The 20,678-nt window shown below is 42.2% G+C and overlaps 1 protein-coding gene across 3 annotated transcripts in view; it reads left to right on the top strand.

Moving 5' to 3' along the window:
- LOC109883475 (growth hormone-inducible transmembrane protein) overlaps positions 1–20,678 on the top strand; it is a 36,534-nt gene that overhangs the window by 4,570 nt on the left and 11,286 nt on the right. For 2 of the 3 annotated variants that reach the window (XM_031813019.1, XM_031813018.1), the window contains exons 2-5: positions 191–334; positions 15,063–15,165; positions 15,354–15,465; positions 19,344–19,485. In XM_031813019.1, coding sequence (XP_031668879.1) covers positions 191–334; positions 15,063–15,165; positions 15,354–15,465; positions 19,344–19,485 — 501 coding nt within the window. Of the gene's footprint in view, positions 1–176; positions 335–15,062; positions 15,166–15,353; positions 15,466–19,343; positions 19,486–20,678 lie in introns of all 3 variants that reach the window. The other variant, XM_031813020.1, reaches the window with a different exon arrangement.

Genomic DNA, 20,678 nt, shown 5'->3' on the forward strand with positions numbered 1-20,678 from the left:
ATCTTAAATACAATTCAATCAACTTACTGTGCCGATGGACAGGACAGTTGGTCATTATGACGGGGAATTTGAGACGACATATCTAAAGGGATGTTTTAAAACCCGTATCTGTTGTAGACCCATTTCCTCTCTGCTTACCTCATGCTTCAGTTGATAGAAATCGGGACTGTTTTCAGATTTGTAATTCCAGAGCTTCATCATGACCATGTTGGTGAGGCTAGCATGCCTGCGCAGTCTCCCTGTGTCCGGGCTGCGTCCTGTGTTGACCCAGGGCTCTCCAGCCCTGAGGAGCTCCACCCTGAAGAGCTGCCCGCCCCTCCTCAAGGTCCACCAGGTAACACATCAGGGATGGGCTTTTGACATTGTTGGACTGTTCCAACACTCACATTTTTACTAAAATGAAGTAAGACATTTATAGAACACAATACCTGCACTGGGGGAAAAAATATGTGCACATTTATCTATATGCCAACAGTTTGTAAAAATGCCTTTAATGATCATAACCAGTACAGATAACATCCTAATTGTTAAATAGCCTCATACTTAAACAATAAAAGACAAGTACCTTCTGTTTAATTTATTGAAACCGTAATATCAACTAGTTGACATTCAGGTGCATCAAAGCAGGGGCCGAGAGACTGAAAAACAGCTTCTATCTCAAGGCCATCAGACTGTTAAACAGCCACCACTAACATTGAGTGGCTGCTGCCAACACACTCAACTCCAGCCACTTTAATAATGGGAATTTATGTAAAATATCACTAGTCACTTTAAACAATGCTACTTAATATTACAATGCTACATTGTAATATTACAGAATAAAATAGAAGAGAATTTGAAACGGGGCTCAATTTGGTAAGTAGATAAAAAATCAGGGTTACAAAACACAATGTATTCTTTTCAATATACAGCAGTTCAATGTAGTTTATTCTGCCTGCTCTTTGGAATTTTCTAAGTGGATTAGCAATTCCACATTGAGCGCTGCATGGGGATGAATTATGGCTACGACATCTGTTTGGTGAGTAGGCCTAGGCTTAATGATTCTGATTTAAAATACGCTTTTTATGAATGTAATGTTTTAGCTTATTTTCAGTGTGAAACCTGCCTATGTTTACCACTGGCCTAGGCTATAAGCCTGCCAATCAATCCTGTTAATCCTGTTACCTACGCACTGTGGGATTGTGTTCCAACTAGGCACCACACCTTTTATTTTATTTAATCTTTATTTAACTAGGAAAGTCAGCTAAGAACAGATTCTTATTTACAATGACGGCCAAACCCGGACAACGCTGGGCCGATTGTGTGCCGCCCTATTGGACTCCCAATCAATTGTTCTGTTCAGTTATTCCCTAAATGAAACACACAAGGTCTTCCAGGTCAGTTAAATCCAAAACGTAAAGCCAAAGAGGGACTAGCAGTTCACAAAGTAGGGTCATCACTAGTTACCACAGCCACAAAGTCATAAACCCCGCCTATTTCTACAATTTGATCTGATTAAAATCGGATTTTAAACCTAACCCTAGACCATAAGCTTAACCGCACTGCTAACCTTATGTCTAACCCTAACCTAACGAAGACCAAAAGCACTTTAAAAAAAAATATGAATTTTTACTATATAGCCAATTTTGACTTTGTGGCTGTGGTAACTAGTGACAATCGCAACGTAGCCTAAGAGGAAAATAGACTGGACGCAATTATTACCAACCTGCAGGTCGTTGTTGGAACACACATTCCCCAACTTCAGTCAACAAGTCCAGTTTGAGTTTGTGAATATGATGTCGGCATTTGGCAAGGTATTTAGCTTGTGTATCGATCAAATGTATTTGAAATCAAAATAAACTGTATTAACATATCAACAAACAAAAGAGGAATAGTCACATGCAAACAAGCATACATACAAACTATTTACTTTGCCAGGAATCCTAAACAAACAAATCATATTCATTAATAGATGCTGAATTGAGCTGCGTGATTGTAGTACCCCCATCTAGCCAAATATTATTCGTGATTGTAGTACCCCCATCTAGCCAAATATTATTCGTGATTGTAGTACCCCCATCTAGCCAAATATTATTCGTGATTGTAGTACCCCCATCTAGCCAAATATTATTCGTGATTGTAGTACCCCCATCTAGCCAAATATTATTCGTGATTGTAGTACCCCCATCTAGCCAAATATTATTCGTGATTGTAGTACCCCCATCTAGCCAAATATTATTCGTGATTGTAGTACCCCCATCTAGCCAAATATTATTCGTGATTGTAGTACCCCCATCTAGCCAAATATTATTCGTGATTGTAGTACCCCCATCTAGCCAAATATTATTCGTGATTGTAGTACCCCCATCTAGCCAAATATTATTCGTGATTGTAGTGTAAAAAGCATTAAACTGTAATCTTATTAATATTATATATATTATTAATATATTCATTATTAATACAACGAGTTTGAATGGCCTTTTTGTTTTTCATTTTAGTTAAAGTAGTGCCATATTGTTTAAATTCATTTATAAAGTTTAGGTTTTGAATTAGACCATTTGCATTTGTGAATATGAAATTTACCTAGAATTATTAGCAGTTGAATTAAATATACTACATCTTTATCTATATCAGAATTTCTGAAATTAATCATTATATCAAAACCATTATATAGTAAAAAATAAATTGTGACAAAATGCAGTATGTCAATCCAAAACATTCTACTATAAATACAGGCAACAAAAATGCAAAATGCAGTATGTCAATCCAAAACATTCTACTATAAATACAGGCAACAAAAATGCAAAATGCAGTATGTCAATCCAAAACATTCTACTATAAATACAGGCAACAAAAATGCAAAATGCAGTATGTCAATCCAAAACATTCTACTATAAATACAGGCAACAAAAATGCAAAATGCAGTATGTCAATCCAAAACATTCTACTATAAATACAGGCAACAAAAATGCAAAATGCAGTATGTCAATCCAAAACATTCTACTATAAATACAGGCAACAAAAATGCAAAATGCAGTATGTCAATCCAAAACATTCTACTATAAATACAGGCAACAAAAATGCAAAATGCAGTATGTCAATCCAAAACATTCTACTATAAATACAGGCAACAAACAAACAAATGCAAAATGGTCTCCTTCTCCATTCCACAGAAATCACATTAATAGTCAACTTGAATCTTTCCAGAACATGTTTCACAGGATAAATTCTATGTAACATTTTAAATGAAAAATGTATTTATTTAAAAATGTTTTACATCAGCAGATGTCTCAAAGTGCTGTACAGAAACCCAGCCTAAAACCCCAAACAGCAAGCAACGCAGATGTAGAATCAGTTAGACTAGTTTTATAGGCGTTTATTTCTGTAGGTCTAATGGGAACTTGTGTATGCACGCGTGTTTACAGGGAGTGGTTGGAAACACAGTTGAGTGAGTGAGACACCGAGGGGAAAGGGAATTTAGGGAGAAGAACTGTGGGATGCTTGGCTTGGTTTTCTTTTTTGTTTTGTCCTTACCAGTAATATAGATAGACATAAAATAGAGAAATAAGTCATAAGATAACAAAGTTAATAAACACTAGATTAATTAATTACACTACATGAAGACACATGGATGGAATTGATTGAGCCATACAGAACAACTCCTGTCTTTATGTAGTTGCTATATATCTGTTGAGTTTTCTCTGAGAGGGGGAGATGAAGAGAGACCAGTCTCTCTGTAGCTGGTGGCTCCCTGCCCTGGTTTGTTATGCTGCTGATTTACTCCTTGGTTACCGACTTCTCCAAGTCCAAATGTTTTGGCCCCAAAGCGTGACGGTTTCTATAGCTACTTCACATACATTGCCATGCAGTCACATTGCTGGCACAGGCTCAATGAGAGCTTGAATCTCTCCTAAGGTGGAAAATATTTGGATATGTCAGTCCCCTAAGGCGGCAAATATTTGCATATGTGTAGCTTGTTTAGGAGGTGTGTCATATTTTCTCTGGTATTGTCCCTGTCACGTGTTGGCACCCTCCAATGCCCCCTTCTTTGTCTCAGGGTCTTTAGCATGTCATGTTTTCAGCTGGCATGTCTCAGGGTCTTTAGTATATCATGTCTCAGGGTCTTTAGTATGTCATGTTTCAGCTGGCATGTCTCGGTCTTTAGTATGTCATGTTTCAGCTGGCATGTCTCGGTCTTTAGTATGTCATGTTTCAGCTGGCATGTCTCAGGGTCTTTAGTATATCATGTTTTCAGCTGGCATGTCTCAGGGTCTTTAGTATGTCATGTTTCAGCTGGCATGTCTCAGGGTCTTTAGTATATCATGTTTTCAGCTGGCATGTCTCAGGGTCTTTAGTATGTCATGTTTCAGCTGGCATGTCTCAGGGTCTTTAGTATGTCATGTTTCAGCTGGCATGTCTCAGGGTCTTTAGTATGTCATGTTTCAGCTGGCATGTCTCAGGGTCTTTAGTATATCATGTTTCAGCTGGCATGTCTCAGGGTCTTTATGTCATGTTTTCAGCTGACATGTCTCAGGGTCTTTAGTATGTCATGTTTCAGCTGGCATGTCTCAGGGTCTTTAGTATGTCATGTTTCAGCTGGCATGTCTCAGGGTCTTTAGTATGTCATGTTTCAGCTGGCATGTCTCAGGGTCTTTAGTATGTCATGTTTCAGCTGGCATGTCTCGGTCTTTAGTATGTCATGTTTTCAGCTGGCATGTCTCGGTCTTTAGTATGTCATGTTTTCAGCTGGCATGTCTCAGGGTCTATAGTATGTCATGTTTTCAGCTGGCATGTCTCAGGGTCTTTAATATGTCATGTTTCAGCTGGCATGTCTCAGGGTCTTTAGTATGTCATGTTTCAGCTGGCATGTCTCAGGGTCTTTAGTATATCATGTTTCAGCTGGCATGTCTCAGGGTCTTTAGTATATCATGTTTCAGCTGGCATGTCTCAGGGTCTTTAGTATGTCATGTTTTCAGCTGGCATGTCTCGGTCTTTAGTATGTCATGTTTCAGCTGGCATGTCTCGGTCTTTAGTATGTCATGTTTCAGCTGGCATGTCTCGGTCTTTAGTATGTCATGTTTTCAGCTGGCATGTCTCGGTCTTTAGTATGTCATGTTTCAGCTGGCATGTCTCAGGGTCTTTAGTATGTCATGTTTCAGCTGGCATGTCTCAGGGTCTTTAGTATATCATGTTTTCAGCTGGCATGTCTCAGGGTCTATAGTATGTCATGTTTTCAGCTGGCATGTCTCAGGGTCTTTAGTATGTCATGTTTCAACTGGAATGTCTCAGGGTCTTTAGTATGTCATGTTTCAGCTGGCATGTCTCAGGGTCTTTAGTATGTCATGTTTCAGCTGGCATGTCTCAGGGTCTTTAGTATGTCATGTTTTCAGCTGACATGTCTCAGGGTCTTTAGCATGTCATGTTTTCAGCTGGCATGTCTCAGGGTCTTTAGCATGTCATGTTTCAGCTGGCATGTCTCAGGGTCTTTAGTATGTCATGTTTCAGCTGGCATGTCTCAGGGTCTTTAGTATGTCATGTTTCAGCTGGCATGTCTCAGGGTCTTTAGCATGTCATGTCTCAGGGTCTTTAGCATGGCATGTTTTCAGCTGACATGTCTCAGGGTCTTTAGCATGTCATGTCTCAGGGTCTTTAGCATGGCATGTTTTCAGCTGACATGTCTCAGGGTCTTTAGCATGGCATGTTTTCAGCTGGCATGTCTCAGGGTCTTTAGCATGGCATGTTTTCAGCTGGCATGTCTCAGGGTCTTTAGTATATCATGTTTCAGCTGGCATGTCTCAGGGTCTTTGTCATGTTTCAGCTGACATGTCTCAGGGTCTTTAGTATGTCATGTTTTCAGCTGGCATGTCTCAGGGTCTTTAGTATATCATGTTTCAGCTGGCATGTCTCAGGGTCTTTGTCATGTTTCAGCTGACATGTCTCAGGGTCTTTAGTATGTCATGTTTTCAGCTGGCATGTCTCAGGGTCTTTAGTATGTCATGTTTCAGCTGGCATGTCTCAGGGTCTTTAGTATGTCATGTTTCAGCTGGCATGTCTCAGGGTCTTTAGTATGTCATGTTTCAGCTGGCATGTCTCAGGGTCTTTAGTATGTCATGTTTCAGGAGACATGTCTCAGGGTCTTTAGTATGTCATGTTTTCAGCTGACATGTCTCAGGGTCTTTAGCATGTCATGTTTTCAGCTGGCATGTCTCAGGGTCTTTAGTATGTCATGTTTCAGCTGGCATGTCTCAGGGTCTTTATGTCATGTTTCAGCTGGCATGTCTCAGGGTCTTTAGTATGTCATGTTTTCAGCTGGCATGTCTCAGGGTCTTTAGCATGTCATGTTTCAACTGGAATGTCTCAGGGTCTTTATGTCATGTTTCAGCTGGCATGTCTCAGGGTCTTTAGTATGTCATGTTTCAGCTGGCATGTCTCAGGGTCTTTATGTCATGTTTCAGCTGGCATGTCTCAGGGTCTTTAGTATATCATGTTTCAGCTGGCATGTCTCAGGGTCTTTATGTCATGTTTTCAGCTGACATGTCTCAGGGTCTTTAGTATGTCATGTTTCAGCTGGCATGTCTCAGGGTCTTTAGTATGTCATGTTTCAGCTGGCATGTCTCAGGGTCTTTAGTATGTCATGTTTCAGCTGGCATGTCTCAGGGTCTTTAGTATGTCATGTTTCAGCTGGCATGTCTCGGTCTTTAGTATGTCATGTTTTCAGCTGGCATGTCTCGGTCTTTAGTATGTCATGTTTTCAGCTGGCATGTCTCAGGGTCTATAGTATGTCATGTTTTCAGCTGGCATGTCTCAGGGTCTTTAATATGTCATGTTTCAGCTGGCATGTCTCAGGGTCTTTAGTATGTCATGTTTCAGCTGGCATGTCTCAGGGTCTTTAGTATATCATGTTTCAGCTGGCATGTCTCAGGGTCTTTAGTATATCATGTTTCAGCTGGCATGTCTCAGGGTCTTTAGTATGTCATGTTTTCAGCTGGCATGTCTCGGTCTTTAGTATGTCATGTTTCAGCTGGCATGTCTCGGTCTTTAGTATGTCATGTTTCAGCTGGCATGTCTCGGTCTTTAGTATGTCATGTTTTCAGCTGGCATGTCTCGGTCTTTAGTATGTCATGTTTCAGCTGGCATGTCTCAGGGTCTTTAGTATGTCATGTTTCAGCTGGCATGTCTCAGGGTCTTTAGTATATCATGTTTTCAGCTGGCATGTCTCAGGGTCTATAGTATGTCATGTTTTCAGCTGGCATGTCTCAGGGTCTTTAGTATGTCATGTTTCAACTGGAATGTCTCAGGGTCTTTAGTATGTCATGTTTCAGCTGGCATGTCTCAGGGTCTTTAATATGTCATGTTTCAGCTGGCATGTCTCAGGGTCTTTAGTATGTCATGTTTTCAGCTGACATGTCTCAGGGTCTTTAGCATGTCATGTTTTCAGCTGGCATGTCTCAGGGTCTTTAGCATGTCATGTTTCAGCTGGCATGTCTCAGGGTCTTTAGTATGTCATGTTTCAGCTGGCATGTCTCAGGGTCTTTAGTATGTCATGTTTCAGCTGGCATGTCTCAGGGTCTTTAGCATGTCATGTCTCAGGGTCTTTAGCATGGCATGTTTTCAGCTGACATGTCTCAGGGTCTTTAGCATGTCATGTCTCAGGGTCTTTAGCATGGCATGTTTTCAGCTGACATGTCTCAGGGTCTTTAGCATGGCATGTTTTCAGCTGGCATGTCTCAGGGTCTTTAGCATGGCATGTTTTCAGCTGGCATGTCTCAGGGTCTTTAGTATGTCATGTTTCAGCTGGCATGTCTCAGGGTCTTTGTCATGTTTCAGCTGACATGTCTCAGGGTCTTTAGTATGTCATGTTTTCAGCTGGCATGTCTCAGGGTCTTTAGTATATCATGTTTCAGCTGGCATGTCTCAGGGTCTTTGTCATGTTTCAGCTGACATGTCTCAGGGTCTTTAGTATGTCATGTTTTCAGCTGGCATGTCTCAGGGTCTTTAGTATGTCATGTTTCAACTGGCATGTCTCAGGGTCTTTAGTATGTCATGTTTCAGCTGGCATGTCTCAGGGTCTTTAGTATGTCATGTTTCAGCTGGCATGTCTCAGGGTCTTTAGTATGTCATGTTTCAGGAGACATGTCTCAGGGTCTTTAGTATGTCATGTTTTCAGCTGACATGTCTCAGGGTCTTTAGCATGTCATGTTTTCAGCTGGCATGTCTCAGGGTCTTTAGCATGTCATGTTTTCAGCTGGCATGTCTCAGGGTCTTTAGCATGTCATGTTTCAGCTGGCATGTCTCAGCGTCTTTAGTATGTCATGTTTTCAGCTGGCATGTCTCGGTCTTTAGTATGTCATGTTTCAGCTGGCATGTCTCAGGGTCTTTAGTATATCATGTTTTCAGCTGGCATGTCTCAGGGTCTTTAGTATGTCATGTTTCAGCTGGCATGTCTCAGGGTCTTTATGTCATGTTTCAGCTGGCATGTCTCAGGGTCTTTAGTATGTCATGTTTTCAGCTGGCATGTCTCAGGGTCTTTAGCATGTCATGTTTCAACTGGAATGTCTCAGGGTCTTTATGTCATGTTTCAGCTGACATGTCTCAGGGTCTTTAAATCAAATGTAATTTCTCACATGCTTTGTGTAGACTACCAATTACTTATGGGCCCTTCCCAACAATGCAGAGAGGAAAATAAAAATAGTAATACTAGGATTGATAACTTGTCTTTATACACGTGTTACCAGTACCGAGTCCACATGCAGGGTTACGAGGTAGATATGTACATATAAGTAGGGATAAAGTGACTAGGCAGCAGGATAGATAATAAACAGTAACATCAGCTAATGTGATGAGTCAAAATAGTTTGTGCAAAAAGGGTCAATGCAGGTAGTCCTGGTAGCTATTGGTTAATTATTTACCAGTCTTATGGCTTGGGAGTATAAACTGTTTAGGATCCTATTAGTTAGACTTCGTACGCTGGTACCGCTTGCCGTGTGGTAGCAGAGAATAGTATGACTTGGGTGGCTGGAGTCTTTGACAATTTTTAGGTCCTTCCTCTGACACCGCCTGGTATAGAGGTCCTGGATGGTATGGATCTCGGCCCCAGTGATGTACTGGGCTGTACGCACTTCCCTCTGTAGAACCTTGCGGTCGGGTGCCAAGCAGTTGCCATACCAAGCGGAGATGCAGCCAGTCAATATGCTCTCAATGGTGCAGCTGTAGAACTTCTTGAGAATCTGAGGGCCCCATGCCAAGTCTTCTCAGCTCCCCCTCGGGATGCTGAACAAACTTAATGATGGTGTTGGAGCTATGCGTAGCCACGCAGTCGTGGGTGAACAGGGAGTACAGGAGGGGGACTAAGCACGCACCCTTGAGTGGCCCCCATCTTGAGTGTCAGTTTGAGGGATGTGTTGTTGCCTACCCTCACCACCTGGGGGTGGCCAGTTATGAAGTCCAGGATCCAGTTGCAGAAAAAGGTGTTCACTCCTAGGGTCCTTCGTTTAGTGATGAGCATGGAGGGTACTATTGTGTTGAAAGCTTGGCTATAGTCAATGAACAGCATTCTCACATAGGTGTTCCTTTTGTCCAGGTGGAAGAGGGCATTGTGAAGTGCAGTAGAGATTGTGTCAGCTGTGGTTTTGTTGGGGTGGTATGCAAATTGAAGTGGGTCCAGGGTGTCTGGAATAATGGTGGTGATGTGAACCATGACCAACCTTTCAAAGTATTTCATGGCTACAGGATGATAGTCATTTAGACAGGTTACCTTGGCGTTCTTGGGCACAGGGACTTTGGTGGTCTGCTTGAAACATGTTGGTATTACAGACTGGGTCAGGGAGAGGTTGAAAATGTCAGTGAAGACACTTGCCAGCTGGTCAGCGCTAGCTCTGAGTACGAGTCCTGGTAATCTGAATGTTAACCTGTTTAAAGGTCTCACAACAGCTACGTAGAGCATGATCACACAGTCCGAACAGCTTGTACTCTCATGCATGATTCAGTGTTGCTTGCCTCGAAGCAAGCATAAAGGTTTTTAGCTTGTCCGGTAGGCTTGCGTCAATGGGCAGCTCGCCGCTGGGTTTCCTTTTGTAATCTGTGATAGATTGCTAACTCTGCCACATTCGATGAGCATCAGAGCAGGCGTAGTAGGATTCGATCTTAGTCCTGTGTTGAAGCTTTGCCTGTTTGATGGCTCGTCGGAGGTTGTGCTGTAATTTCTTATAAGCATTAGTGTCCCACTCCTAGATTAGTGTCCCACTCCTAGATTAGTGTCCCACTCCTAGATTAGTGTCCCACTCCTAGATTAGTGTCCCACTCCTAGATTAGTGTCCCACTCCTAGATGAGTGTCCCACTCCTAGATGAGTGTCCCACTCCTAGATGAGTGTCCCACTCCTAGATAGCAGTAATGGATTACAGCTCTATCAAATAATTGTTCTCCCCACTGTAGGTTGAAGTCATCAAAACAACTCGTTTTTCAACCACTACACAAATTTCTTGTTAACAAACTATAGTTTTAGCAAGTCGGTTAGGACAACTACTTTGTGCATGACACAAGTCGTTTTTCCAACAATTGTTTACAGACAGATTATTTCACTTATAATTCACTGTATCACAATTCCAGTGGGTCAGAAGTTTACATACACTAAGTTGACTGTGCTTTTAAACAGCTTTGAAAATTCCAGATAATGATGTCATGGCTTTAGAAGCTGCTAATTGGCGTCAATTGGAGGTGTACCTGTGGATGTATTTTAAGGCCTGCCTTCAAACTCAGTGCCTCTTTGCTTGACATCATGGAAAAATCAAAAGAAATCAGCCAAGACCTCAGAAAATATTGTGGACCTCCACAAGTCTGGTTCATCCTTGGGAGCAATTTCCAAATGACTGAAGGTATCACATTCATCTGTACAAACAATAGTGTGCAAGTATAAACACCATGGGACCAGGCAGCCGTCATACCGCTCAGGAAGGAGACGCGTTCTGTCTCCTAGAGATGAACCATACTTTGGTGCGAAAAGTGCAAATCAGTCCCAGAACAACAGCAAAGGACCTTGTGAAGATGCTGGAGGAAACAGGTACAAAAGTATCTATATCCACAGTAAAATGAGTCCTATATCGACATAACCTGAAAGGCCGCTCAGTAAGGAAGAAGCCACTGCTCCAAAACTGCCATAAATAAGCCAGACTACGGTTTGCAACTGCACATGGGCACAAAGATCATACTTTTTGGAGAAATGTCCTCTGGTCTGGTGAAACAAAAATAGAACTGTTTGGCAATAATGACCATCGTTATGTTTGGAGGAAAAAGGGGGAGGCCTGCAAGCCGAAGAACACCATCCCAACCGTGAAGCACGGGGGTGGCAGCGTCATGTTGTTGGGTGCTTTGCTGTAGGAGGGTCTACTTCACAAAATAGATGGCATCTTGAAGGAAAATTGTGGATATATATTGAAGCAACATTTCAAGACATCAGTCAGGAAGTTGAAGCTTGGTCGCAAATGGGTCTTCCAAATGGACAATGACCCCAAGCATACTTCCAAAGTTGTGACAAAATGGCTTAAGGACAACAGTCAAGGTATTGGCGTGGCCATCACAAAGCCCTGACCTCAATCCTATATTAATTTTGTGGGCAGATCTGAAAAAGTGTGTGTGAGCAAGGAGGCCTACAAACCTGACTCAGTTATACCAGCTCTGTCAGGAGGAATGGGCAAAAACTCACCCAACTTATTGTGGGAAGCTTGTGGAAGGCTCCCCGAAACATTTGACCCAAGTTAAACAATTTTAAAGGCAATGTTTCCAAATACTAATTGAGTGTATGTAAACTTCTGACCCACTGGGAATGTGATGAAAGAAATAAAAGCTGAAATAAATCATTCTCTCTACTATTATTCTGACATTTCACATTCTTATGCGGCAGGGTAGCCTAGTGGTTAGAGCGTTGGACTAGTAACCAAAAGGTTTCATGTTCAAATCCCCAAGGTGACAAGGTACAAATCTGTCGTTCTGCTCCCAGACCAGTTAACCCACTGTTCCTAGACCAGTTAACCCACTGTTCCCAGACCAGTTAACCCACTGTTCCTAGACCAGTTAACCCACTGTTCCCAGACCAGTTAACCCACTGTTCCTAGACCAGTTAACCCACTGTTCCTAGACCAGTTAACCCACTGTTCCCAGACCAGTTAACCCACTGTTCCTAGACCAGTTAACCCACTGTTCCCAGACCAGTTAACCCACTGTTCCTAGACCAGTTAACCCACTGTTCCCAGACCAGTTAACCCACTGTTCCTAGACCAGTTAACCCACTGTTCCTAGACCAGTTAACCCACTGTTCCTAGACCAGTTAACCCACTGTTCCTAGACCAGTTAACCCACTGTTCCTAGACCAGTTAACCCACTGTTCCTAGACCAGTTAACCCACTGTTCCTAGACCAGTTAACCCACTGTTCCTAGACCAGTTAACCCACTGTTCCTAGACCAGTTAACCCACTGTTCCTAGACCAGTTAACCCACTGTTCCTAGACCAGTTAACCCACTGTTCCTAGACCAGTTAACCCACTGTTCCTAGACCAGTTAACCCACTGTTCCTAGACCAGTTAACCCACTGTTCCTAGACCAGTTAACCCACTGTCCTAGACCAGTTAACCCACTGTTCCTAGACCAGTTAACCCACTGTTCCTAGACCAGTTAACCCACTGTTCCTAGACCAGTTAACCCACTGTTCCTAGACCAGTTAACCCACTGTTCCTAGACCAGTTAACCCACTGTTCCTAGACCAGTTAACCCACTGTTCCTAGACCAGTTAACCCACTGTTCCTAGACCAGTTAACCCACTGTTCCTAGACCAGTTAACCCACTGTTCCTAGACCAGTTAACCCACTGTTCCTAGACCAGTTAACCCACTGTTCCTAGACCAGTTAACCCACTGTTCCTAGACCAGTTAACCCACTGTTCCTAGACCAGTTAACCCACTGTTCCTAGACCAGTTAACCCACTGTTCCTAGGCCAGTTAACCCACTGTTCCTAGACCAGTTAACCCACTGTTCCTAGACCAGTTAACCCACTGTTCCTAGACCAGTTAACCCACTGTTCCTAGACCAGTTAACCCACTGTTCCTAGACCAGTTAACCCACTGTTCCTAGACCAGTTAACCCACTGTTCCTAGACCAGTTAACCCACTGTTCCTAGACCAGTTAACCCACTGTTCCTAGACCAGTTAACCCACTGTTCCTAGACCAGTTAACCCACTGTTCCCAGACCAGTTAACCCACTGTTCCTAGACCAGTTAACCCACTGTTCCCAGACCAGTTAACCCACTGTTCCTAGACCAGTTAACCCACTGTTCCTAGGCCGTCATTGAAAATAAGAATTTGTTCTTAACTGACTTGCCTAGTTAAATAAATAAAGGTACAATTAAAAAAATAAAATAAATTGATGATCCTAACTGACCTAAAACAGGGACTTTTTACTAGGATTAAATGTCAGGAATTGTGATAAACTGAGTTTAAATGTATTTGGCCAAGGTAAGCTTCTGACTTCAACTGTATTAATGAAGCTGGTGACTGATGTGGAAATGTGATGTCCAGAAGCTCTTTTCGGTCACAGGAAACTGTATCAAAGGAAAGTTACAATCAAAGACCACAAAAATACTCAAAATGGAAGAATCGGTCAAGAGCCTGTAAACCAGCATCTATCCATTTCAGTGCCGTTCTCTTGCCGTTCTCTTGCTAGGCTCACAATTGAATTAAAGGGCCACTACATCTGCCATATATATATATATATATATATATATATATATATTAGTTCCCAGACCTCCAAAAGTGGTCTCCTGATGTGTTTTAAAGCATTGTTGACTTAGAACATCCATTGTTTTTAGTTTTCTATAAAAAGTGGGATTTGAGAGTGAAAACCCTGGAAAAAAAATAGGAAACCTTTGGAAAAACTAAACTAAATTTACCCCCCCAAAATAAAACTGATTTTATAGGGCCCTACATCTGTAGACTGACTGACTTCAAAATGGTTAACAATAAAACCATTTTCGAGATGGTTCTAAACAGTCAATGTAAATATGATATTTCCAAGTTGAAATGTCATTTTGTGTATGGATAGGCTACTTGCTCAGCCTGCAAATTAAAGATTTGCTTTCTGTGCCGGTTTTCTTTTCATTCAGGACAGTAGTTTTCCATTGGTACTGGCGCAGTGTGACACTGGCAAATTTACCTGAATGTCAGGCCCTGCAAGGTCATGCTAATTAAAGTTGGCTAGTCATTATTAGCCTGGTTCTGTATGGAATACAGGCACTTTATGGGACACAGGTAATGACTAGAGCCCTGCCAGTACAGATGATGATGATGATGATGATGATGATGATGATGAATGGATCGGTTTTAGACAATAGTGAATGCATTACGGGGGGGGGGGGGGGGGGGGGTCTACTAAGCTAACATATGGAGTTGTTTTAACACGGTTATACCAAGGATCATTTAGCTACTTGAGTTTTAGGACCCTTAAGATATCAACATATTATATATATATATACAATATTAGATGAAACATCGAATCGAGCCTTACTGATATTAACCCATAGAAACGCATTGAATAACAACTTCATACATGGATAAACAGAGAGCCTGTACATCTCCAGCTTAAACTGACACATTTTTATGGCGATTTAAAAAATATATATAAATATTTAAACATTTTAAAAATGTATTTATAATGCTAATAAGATTTCTGTGGGGCTACGGACATAGGACTCGTTTTTCTCTGAAAGACCCTACCCGTGGACAAATTATATGTCTTCAATTGTAGGTCAACATGCTGTAATACTAACCTTTCTGTGTAATACTAACCTTTCTGTGTAATACTAACCTTTCTGTGTAATACTAACCTTTCTGTGTAATACTAACCTTTCTGTGTAATACTAACCTTTCTGTGTAATACTAACCTTTCTGTGTAATACTAACCTTTCTGTGTAATACTAACCTTTCTGTGTAATACTAACCTTTCTGTGTAATACTAACCTTTCTGTGTAATACTAACCTTTCTGTGTAATACTAACCGATTCTGTGTAATACTAACCCTTTTGCTTTCCTCTTTCATCAGGGCTATTCCACCAAATCCAGATTTGGTTTCCGTCGTGGGAAAACGGCCAAGGACCAGCTCCAACAGGCAGCTTTCGAACCAGCAACTGATACTGCCATCAGAAGTGAATATATTGACTTAATAAACCATTTTTAAAAATGTCACCTCGTAACACAAGGGGGGGGCAGGATGGACCTGTCATGTAAACACAGGCCCGTCTCACACCCCTCACAGTTACATCATGAAGTCAGTGCTTGTGCCGGTCAGCAGCAGGTTTTAACTGGTGTAAATGTGATCTGTATTCTCTTGCAGTGGATAACATGGGCAGGATGTTCCTGGCTGGAGGTGCTGCTGTAGGCCTGGGAGCTCTGTGCTACTACGGACTAGGCATGTCCAATGAGATCGGAGCCATCGAGAGGGCAGTGTAAGTGCTAATGCTTCCATTGGTAGTGTGTGTTGTACTAGTGGTGTCCCATGGTAGTGTGTGTTGTACTAGTAGTGTCCCATGGTAGTTTGTGTGTGTTGTACTAGTAGTGTGTGTGTTGTACTAGTGGTGTCCCATGTTAGTGTGTGTGTGTGTGTGTTGTACTGGTGTTATCCTATGGTAGTGTGTGTGTGTGTTGTACTGGTGTTATCCCATTGGTAGTGTGTGTGTTGTACTGGTGTTATCCCATTGGTAGTGTGTGTGTTGTACTGGTGTTATCCCATTGGTAGTGTGTGTGTGTGTGTTGTACTGGTGTTATCCCATTGGTAGTGTGTGTGTGTGTGTTGTACTGGTGTTATCCCATTGGTAGTGTGTGTGTGTGTGTTGTACTGGTGTTATCCCATGGTAGTGTGTGTGTGTGTTGTACTGGTGTTATCCCATGGTAGTGTGTGTGTGTGTTGTACTAGTAGTGTGTTGTTGTACTGGTGTTATCCCATTGGTAGTGTGTGTGTTGTACTGGTGTTATCCCATTGGTAGTGCGTGTGTGTGTGTGTGTGTGTGTGTGTTGTACTGGTGTTATCCCATGGTAGTGTGTGTGTGTTGTACTGGTGTTATCCCATGGTAGTGTGTGTGTGTGTGTGTTGTACTGGTGTTAACCCATTGATAGTGTGTGTTGTACTGGTGTTATCCCATGGTAGTGTGTGTGTTGTACTGGTGTTATCCCATGGTAGTGTGTGTGTTGTACTAGTAGTATTTGTTGTTGTACTGGTGTTATCCCATGGTAGTGTGTGTTGTTGTACTAGTGTTATCCCATGGTAGTGTGTGTGTTGTACTGGTGTTATCCCATGGTAGTGTGTGTGTTGTACTAGTAGTGTGTGTGTTGTACTGGTGTTATCCCATGGTAGTGTGTGTGTTGTACTAGTAGTGTGTGTGTTGTACTAGTAGTGTGTGTGTTGTTGTACTAGTAGTGTGTGTTGTTGTACTAGTAGTGTGTGTGTTGTTGTACTGGTGTTATCCCATGGTAGTGTGTGTGTTGTTGTACTGGTGTTATCCCATGGTAGTGTGTGTGTTGTTGTACTGGTGTTATCCCATGGTAGTGTGTGTTGTACTGGTGTTATCCCATGGTAGTGTGTGTTGTACTGGTGTTATCCCATGGTAGTGTGTGTTGTACTGGTGTTATCCCATGGTAGTGTGTGTTGTACTGGTGTTATCCCATGGTAGTGTGTGTTGTACTTATAGTGTGTGTGTGTTGTACTGGTGTTATCCCATGGTAGTGTGTGTTGTACTGGTGTTATCCCATGGTAGTGTGTGTTGTACTGGTGTTATCCCATGGTAGTGTGTGTTGTACTTATAGTGTGTGTGTGTTGTACTGGTGTTATCCCATGGTAGTGTGTGTTGTACTGGTGTTATCCCATGGTAGTGTGTGTTGTACTGGTGTTATCCCATGGTAGTGTGTGTTGTACTGGTGTTATCCCATGGTAGTGTGTGTTGTACTTATAGTGTGTGTGTGTTGTACTGGTGTTATCCCATGGTAGTGTGTGTTGTACTGGTGTTATCCCATGGTAGTGTGTGTTGTACTGGTGTTATCCCATGGTAGTGTGTGTTGTACTTATAGTGTGTGTGTGTTGTACTGGTGTTATCCCATGGTATTGTGTGTGTTGTACTGGTGTTATCCCATGGTAGTGTGTGTTGTACTTATAGTGTGTGTGTGTTGTACTGGTGTTATCCCATGGTAGTGTGTGTTGTACTTATAGTGTGTGTGTGTTGTACTGGTGTTATCCCATGGTAGTGTGTGTTGTACTGGTGTTATCCCATGGTAGTGTGTGTTGTACTGGTGTTATCCCATGGTAGTGTGTGTTGTACTTATAGTGTGTGTGTGTTGTACTGGTGTTATCCCATGGTATTGTGTGTGTTGTACTGGTGTTATCCCATGGTAGTGTGTGTTGTACTTATAGTGTGTGTGTGTTGTACTGGTGTTATCCCATGGTAGTGTGAGAAGGCACTCAGAGCCCTAATGATTCCTGGTTGAGTATAGTGCCCTCTGTTAGGAACAGGGTGCCTATTGTGCAGGTATATCAACTAGAGGTCGACCGATTATGATTTTTCAACAACGATACCGATTATTGGAAAAAAACGCCAGTATTTATTTTTTATTTTATTAAATTTTTTAAAATTATAATTTTTTATATTTTATATGTGTTTGTTTACAATGACAATTACAACAATACTGAATGAACAATGAACACTTATTTTAACTTAATATAATACATCAATGAAATCTATTTAGTCTCAAATAAATACTGAAACATGTTCAATTTGGTTTAAGTAATGCAAAAACAAAGTGTTGGAAAAAAAGAGTTAACGTTTCAGTTCCTTGCTCAGAACATGAGAACATATGAAAGCTGGTGGTTCCTTTTTAACATGAGTCTTCAATATTCCCAGGTAAGAAGTTTTAGGTTGTAGTTATTATAGGACTATTTCTCTCTATAACATTTGTATTTCATATTCCTTTGACTATTGGATGTTCTAGTAGGTACTTTAGTATTGGCAGTCTAATCTCGGGAGTTCATAGGCTTGAAGTCATAAACAGCGCAATGCTTGCAGCATTGTGAAGAGTTGCTGGCAAACGCAGTAAAGTGCTGTTTGAATCAATGCTCAGGAGCCTGCTGCTGCCTACCACCGCTCAGTCAGACTGCTCTATCAAATCATAGACTGAATTATAATATAATAACACACAGAAATACAAGCCTTGGGTCATTAATATGGTCAAATCCGGAAACTATCATTTCGAAAAACAAAATGTTTATTCTTTCAGTGAAATACGGAACCATTACATATTTTATCTAACGTGTGGCATCCATAAGTCTAAATATTGCTGTTACATTGCACAACCTTCAATGTAATGTCATAATTACGTCGAATTCTGGCAAATTGGTTCGCAACGAGCCAGGCGGCCCAAACTGCTGCATATACCCTGACTGCGTGCAATGAACGCAAGAGAAGTGACACAATTTCCTTAGTTTAATTTTGCCTGTTAACCTGAATTTCTTTTAGCTAAATATGCAGGTTTAAAAATATATACTTCTGTGTATTGATTTTAAAAAGGCATTGATGTTTATGGTTAGGTACATTCGTGCAACGATTGTGCTTTTTTTTCCGCAAATGCGCTTTTGTTAAATCATCCCCCAATTGGCGAAGTTGGCTGTCTTTGTTAGGAAGAAATAGTCTTCACGCAGTTCGCAACGAGCCAGGCGGCCCAAACTGCTGCATTTTCCCTGACTGTTGCACAGAACCAAGAGAAGTGACACAATTTCCCTAGTTAAAAGAAATTCATGTTAGCAGGCAATATTAAGTAAATATGCAGGTTTAAAAATATATAGTTGTGTATTGATTTTAAGAAAGGCATTGATGTTTCTGGTTAGGTACACATTGGTGCAACGACAGTGCTTTATTTCGCGAATGAGCTTGTTAAATCATCTGTTTGGAACAGTAGGCTGTCATTCAATGATACATTAACAGGCACCGCATTGATTATATGCAACGCAGGACAAGCTAGTTAACTACACGTGGTTGATGATATTACTAGGTTAACTAGTGATTATGTTAAGATTGATTGTTTTTTATAAGATAAGTTTAATGCTAGCCAGCACCTTACCTTGGCTCCTTGCTGCACTCACGTAGCAGGTCTGCCACGCAGTCTCCTCGTGGAGTGCAATGTAACCAGCCATGATCGGTGTCCAAAAATGCAGATTACCGATTGTTCTGAAAACTAGAAATCAGCCCTAATTAATCGGCCATTCGGATGAATCGGTCGACCTCTGATATCAACACGTCCTGTCCTCTGTAAATGTTTATTTTCCCTGTGTCTCCTGCCCCAGGATCTGGCCCCAGTACGTGAAGGACAGGATCCACTCGACCTACATGTACTTTGCAGGCAGTGTGGGGATGACAGCTCTGTCGGCTGTAGCCGTCAGCAGGACCCCAGCCCTCATGGGAGTCATGATGAGAGGATCCTGGCTGGTAATTCACATTTTATTATTTCACCTGGATTTAACCAGTCAAGACAGCTTGTTTTTAAAAGGTAGATTCAGCGAAATGACGTTGTCACGAACAGCACCACAGATATTGAGATGGGCGAGATGCAAGACTTCACTCTCACACAGTTATGCAAAGATCTGCCATTTGCATAGATTTAGTTTTACTCTGTTACAGCAGGGTAGCCAAGAGACCAAAACAGCAGGGTAGCCAAGAGACCAAAACAGCAGGGTAGCCAAGAGACCAAAACAGCAGGGTAGCCAAGGGACCAAAACAGCAGGGTAGCCAAGGGACCAAAACAGCAGGGTAGCCAAGGGACCAAAACAGCAGGGTAGCCAAGGGACCAAAACAGCAGGGTAGCCAAGGGACCAAAACAGCAGGGTAGCCAAGGGACCAAAACAGCAGGGTAGCCAAGGGACCAAAACAGCAGGGTAGCCAAGGGACCAAAACAGCAGGGTAGCCAAGGGACCAAAACAGCAGGGTAGCCAAGGGACCAAAACAGCAGGGTAGCCAAGGGACCAAAACAGCAGGGTAGCTGATTACAGCGGGGTAGCCAAGGGACCAAAACAGCAGGGTAGCCAAGGGACCAAAACAGCAGGGTAGCCACGGGACCAAAACAGCAGGGTAGCCAAGAGACCAAAACAGCAGGGTAGCCAAGGGACCAGAACAGCAGGGTAGCTGTTACAGCAGGGTAGCCAAGAGACCAAAACAGCAGGGTAGCCAAGAGACCAAAACAGCAGGGTAGCCAAGAGACCAAAACAGCAGGGTAGCCAAGGGACCAGAACAGCAGGGTAGCCAAGGGACCAGAACAGCAGGGTAGCCAAGGGACCAAAACAGCAGGGTAGCCAAGGGACCAAAACAGCAGGGTAGCCAAGGGACCAGAACAGCAGGGTAGCCAAGGGACCAGAACAGCAGGGTAGCCAAGGGACCAAAACAGCAGGGTAGCCAAGAGACCAAAACAGCAGGGTAGCCAAGGGACCAAAACAGCAGGGTAGCCACGGGACCAGAACAGTGGAGAATTTGAGCCTCACGCTTCAACGCTTTTAGTTGTTGTGGGAATTGACCCACTATGCTGTTTACTTTCTGCATCTACGTCATATCGCTGAGTTTACCTTCAAGGAAATATTAGTTTTTACCATGACTATTGCCACTGGGCCAGTGACTAATGACTAAAAGTA

The sequence above is a fragment of the Oncorhynchus kisutch genome, unplaced genomic scaffold (genome assembly GCF_002021735.2).
Source record: "Oncorhynchus kisutch isolate 150728-3 unplaced genomic scaffold, Okis_V2 Okis04b-Okis11a_hom, whole genome shotgun sequence".
NCBI lineage: Eukaryota > Metazoa > Chordata > Actinopteri > Salmoniformes > Salmonidae > Oncorhynchus > Oncorhynchus kisutch.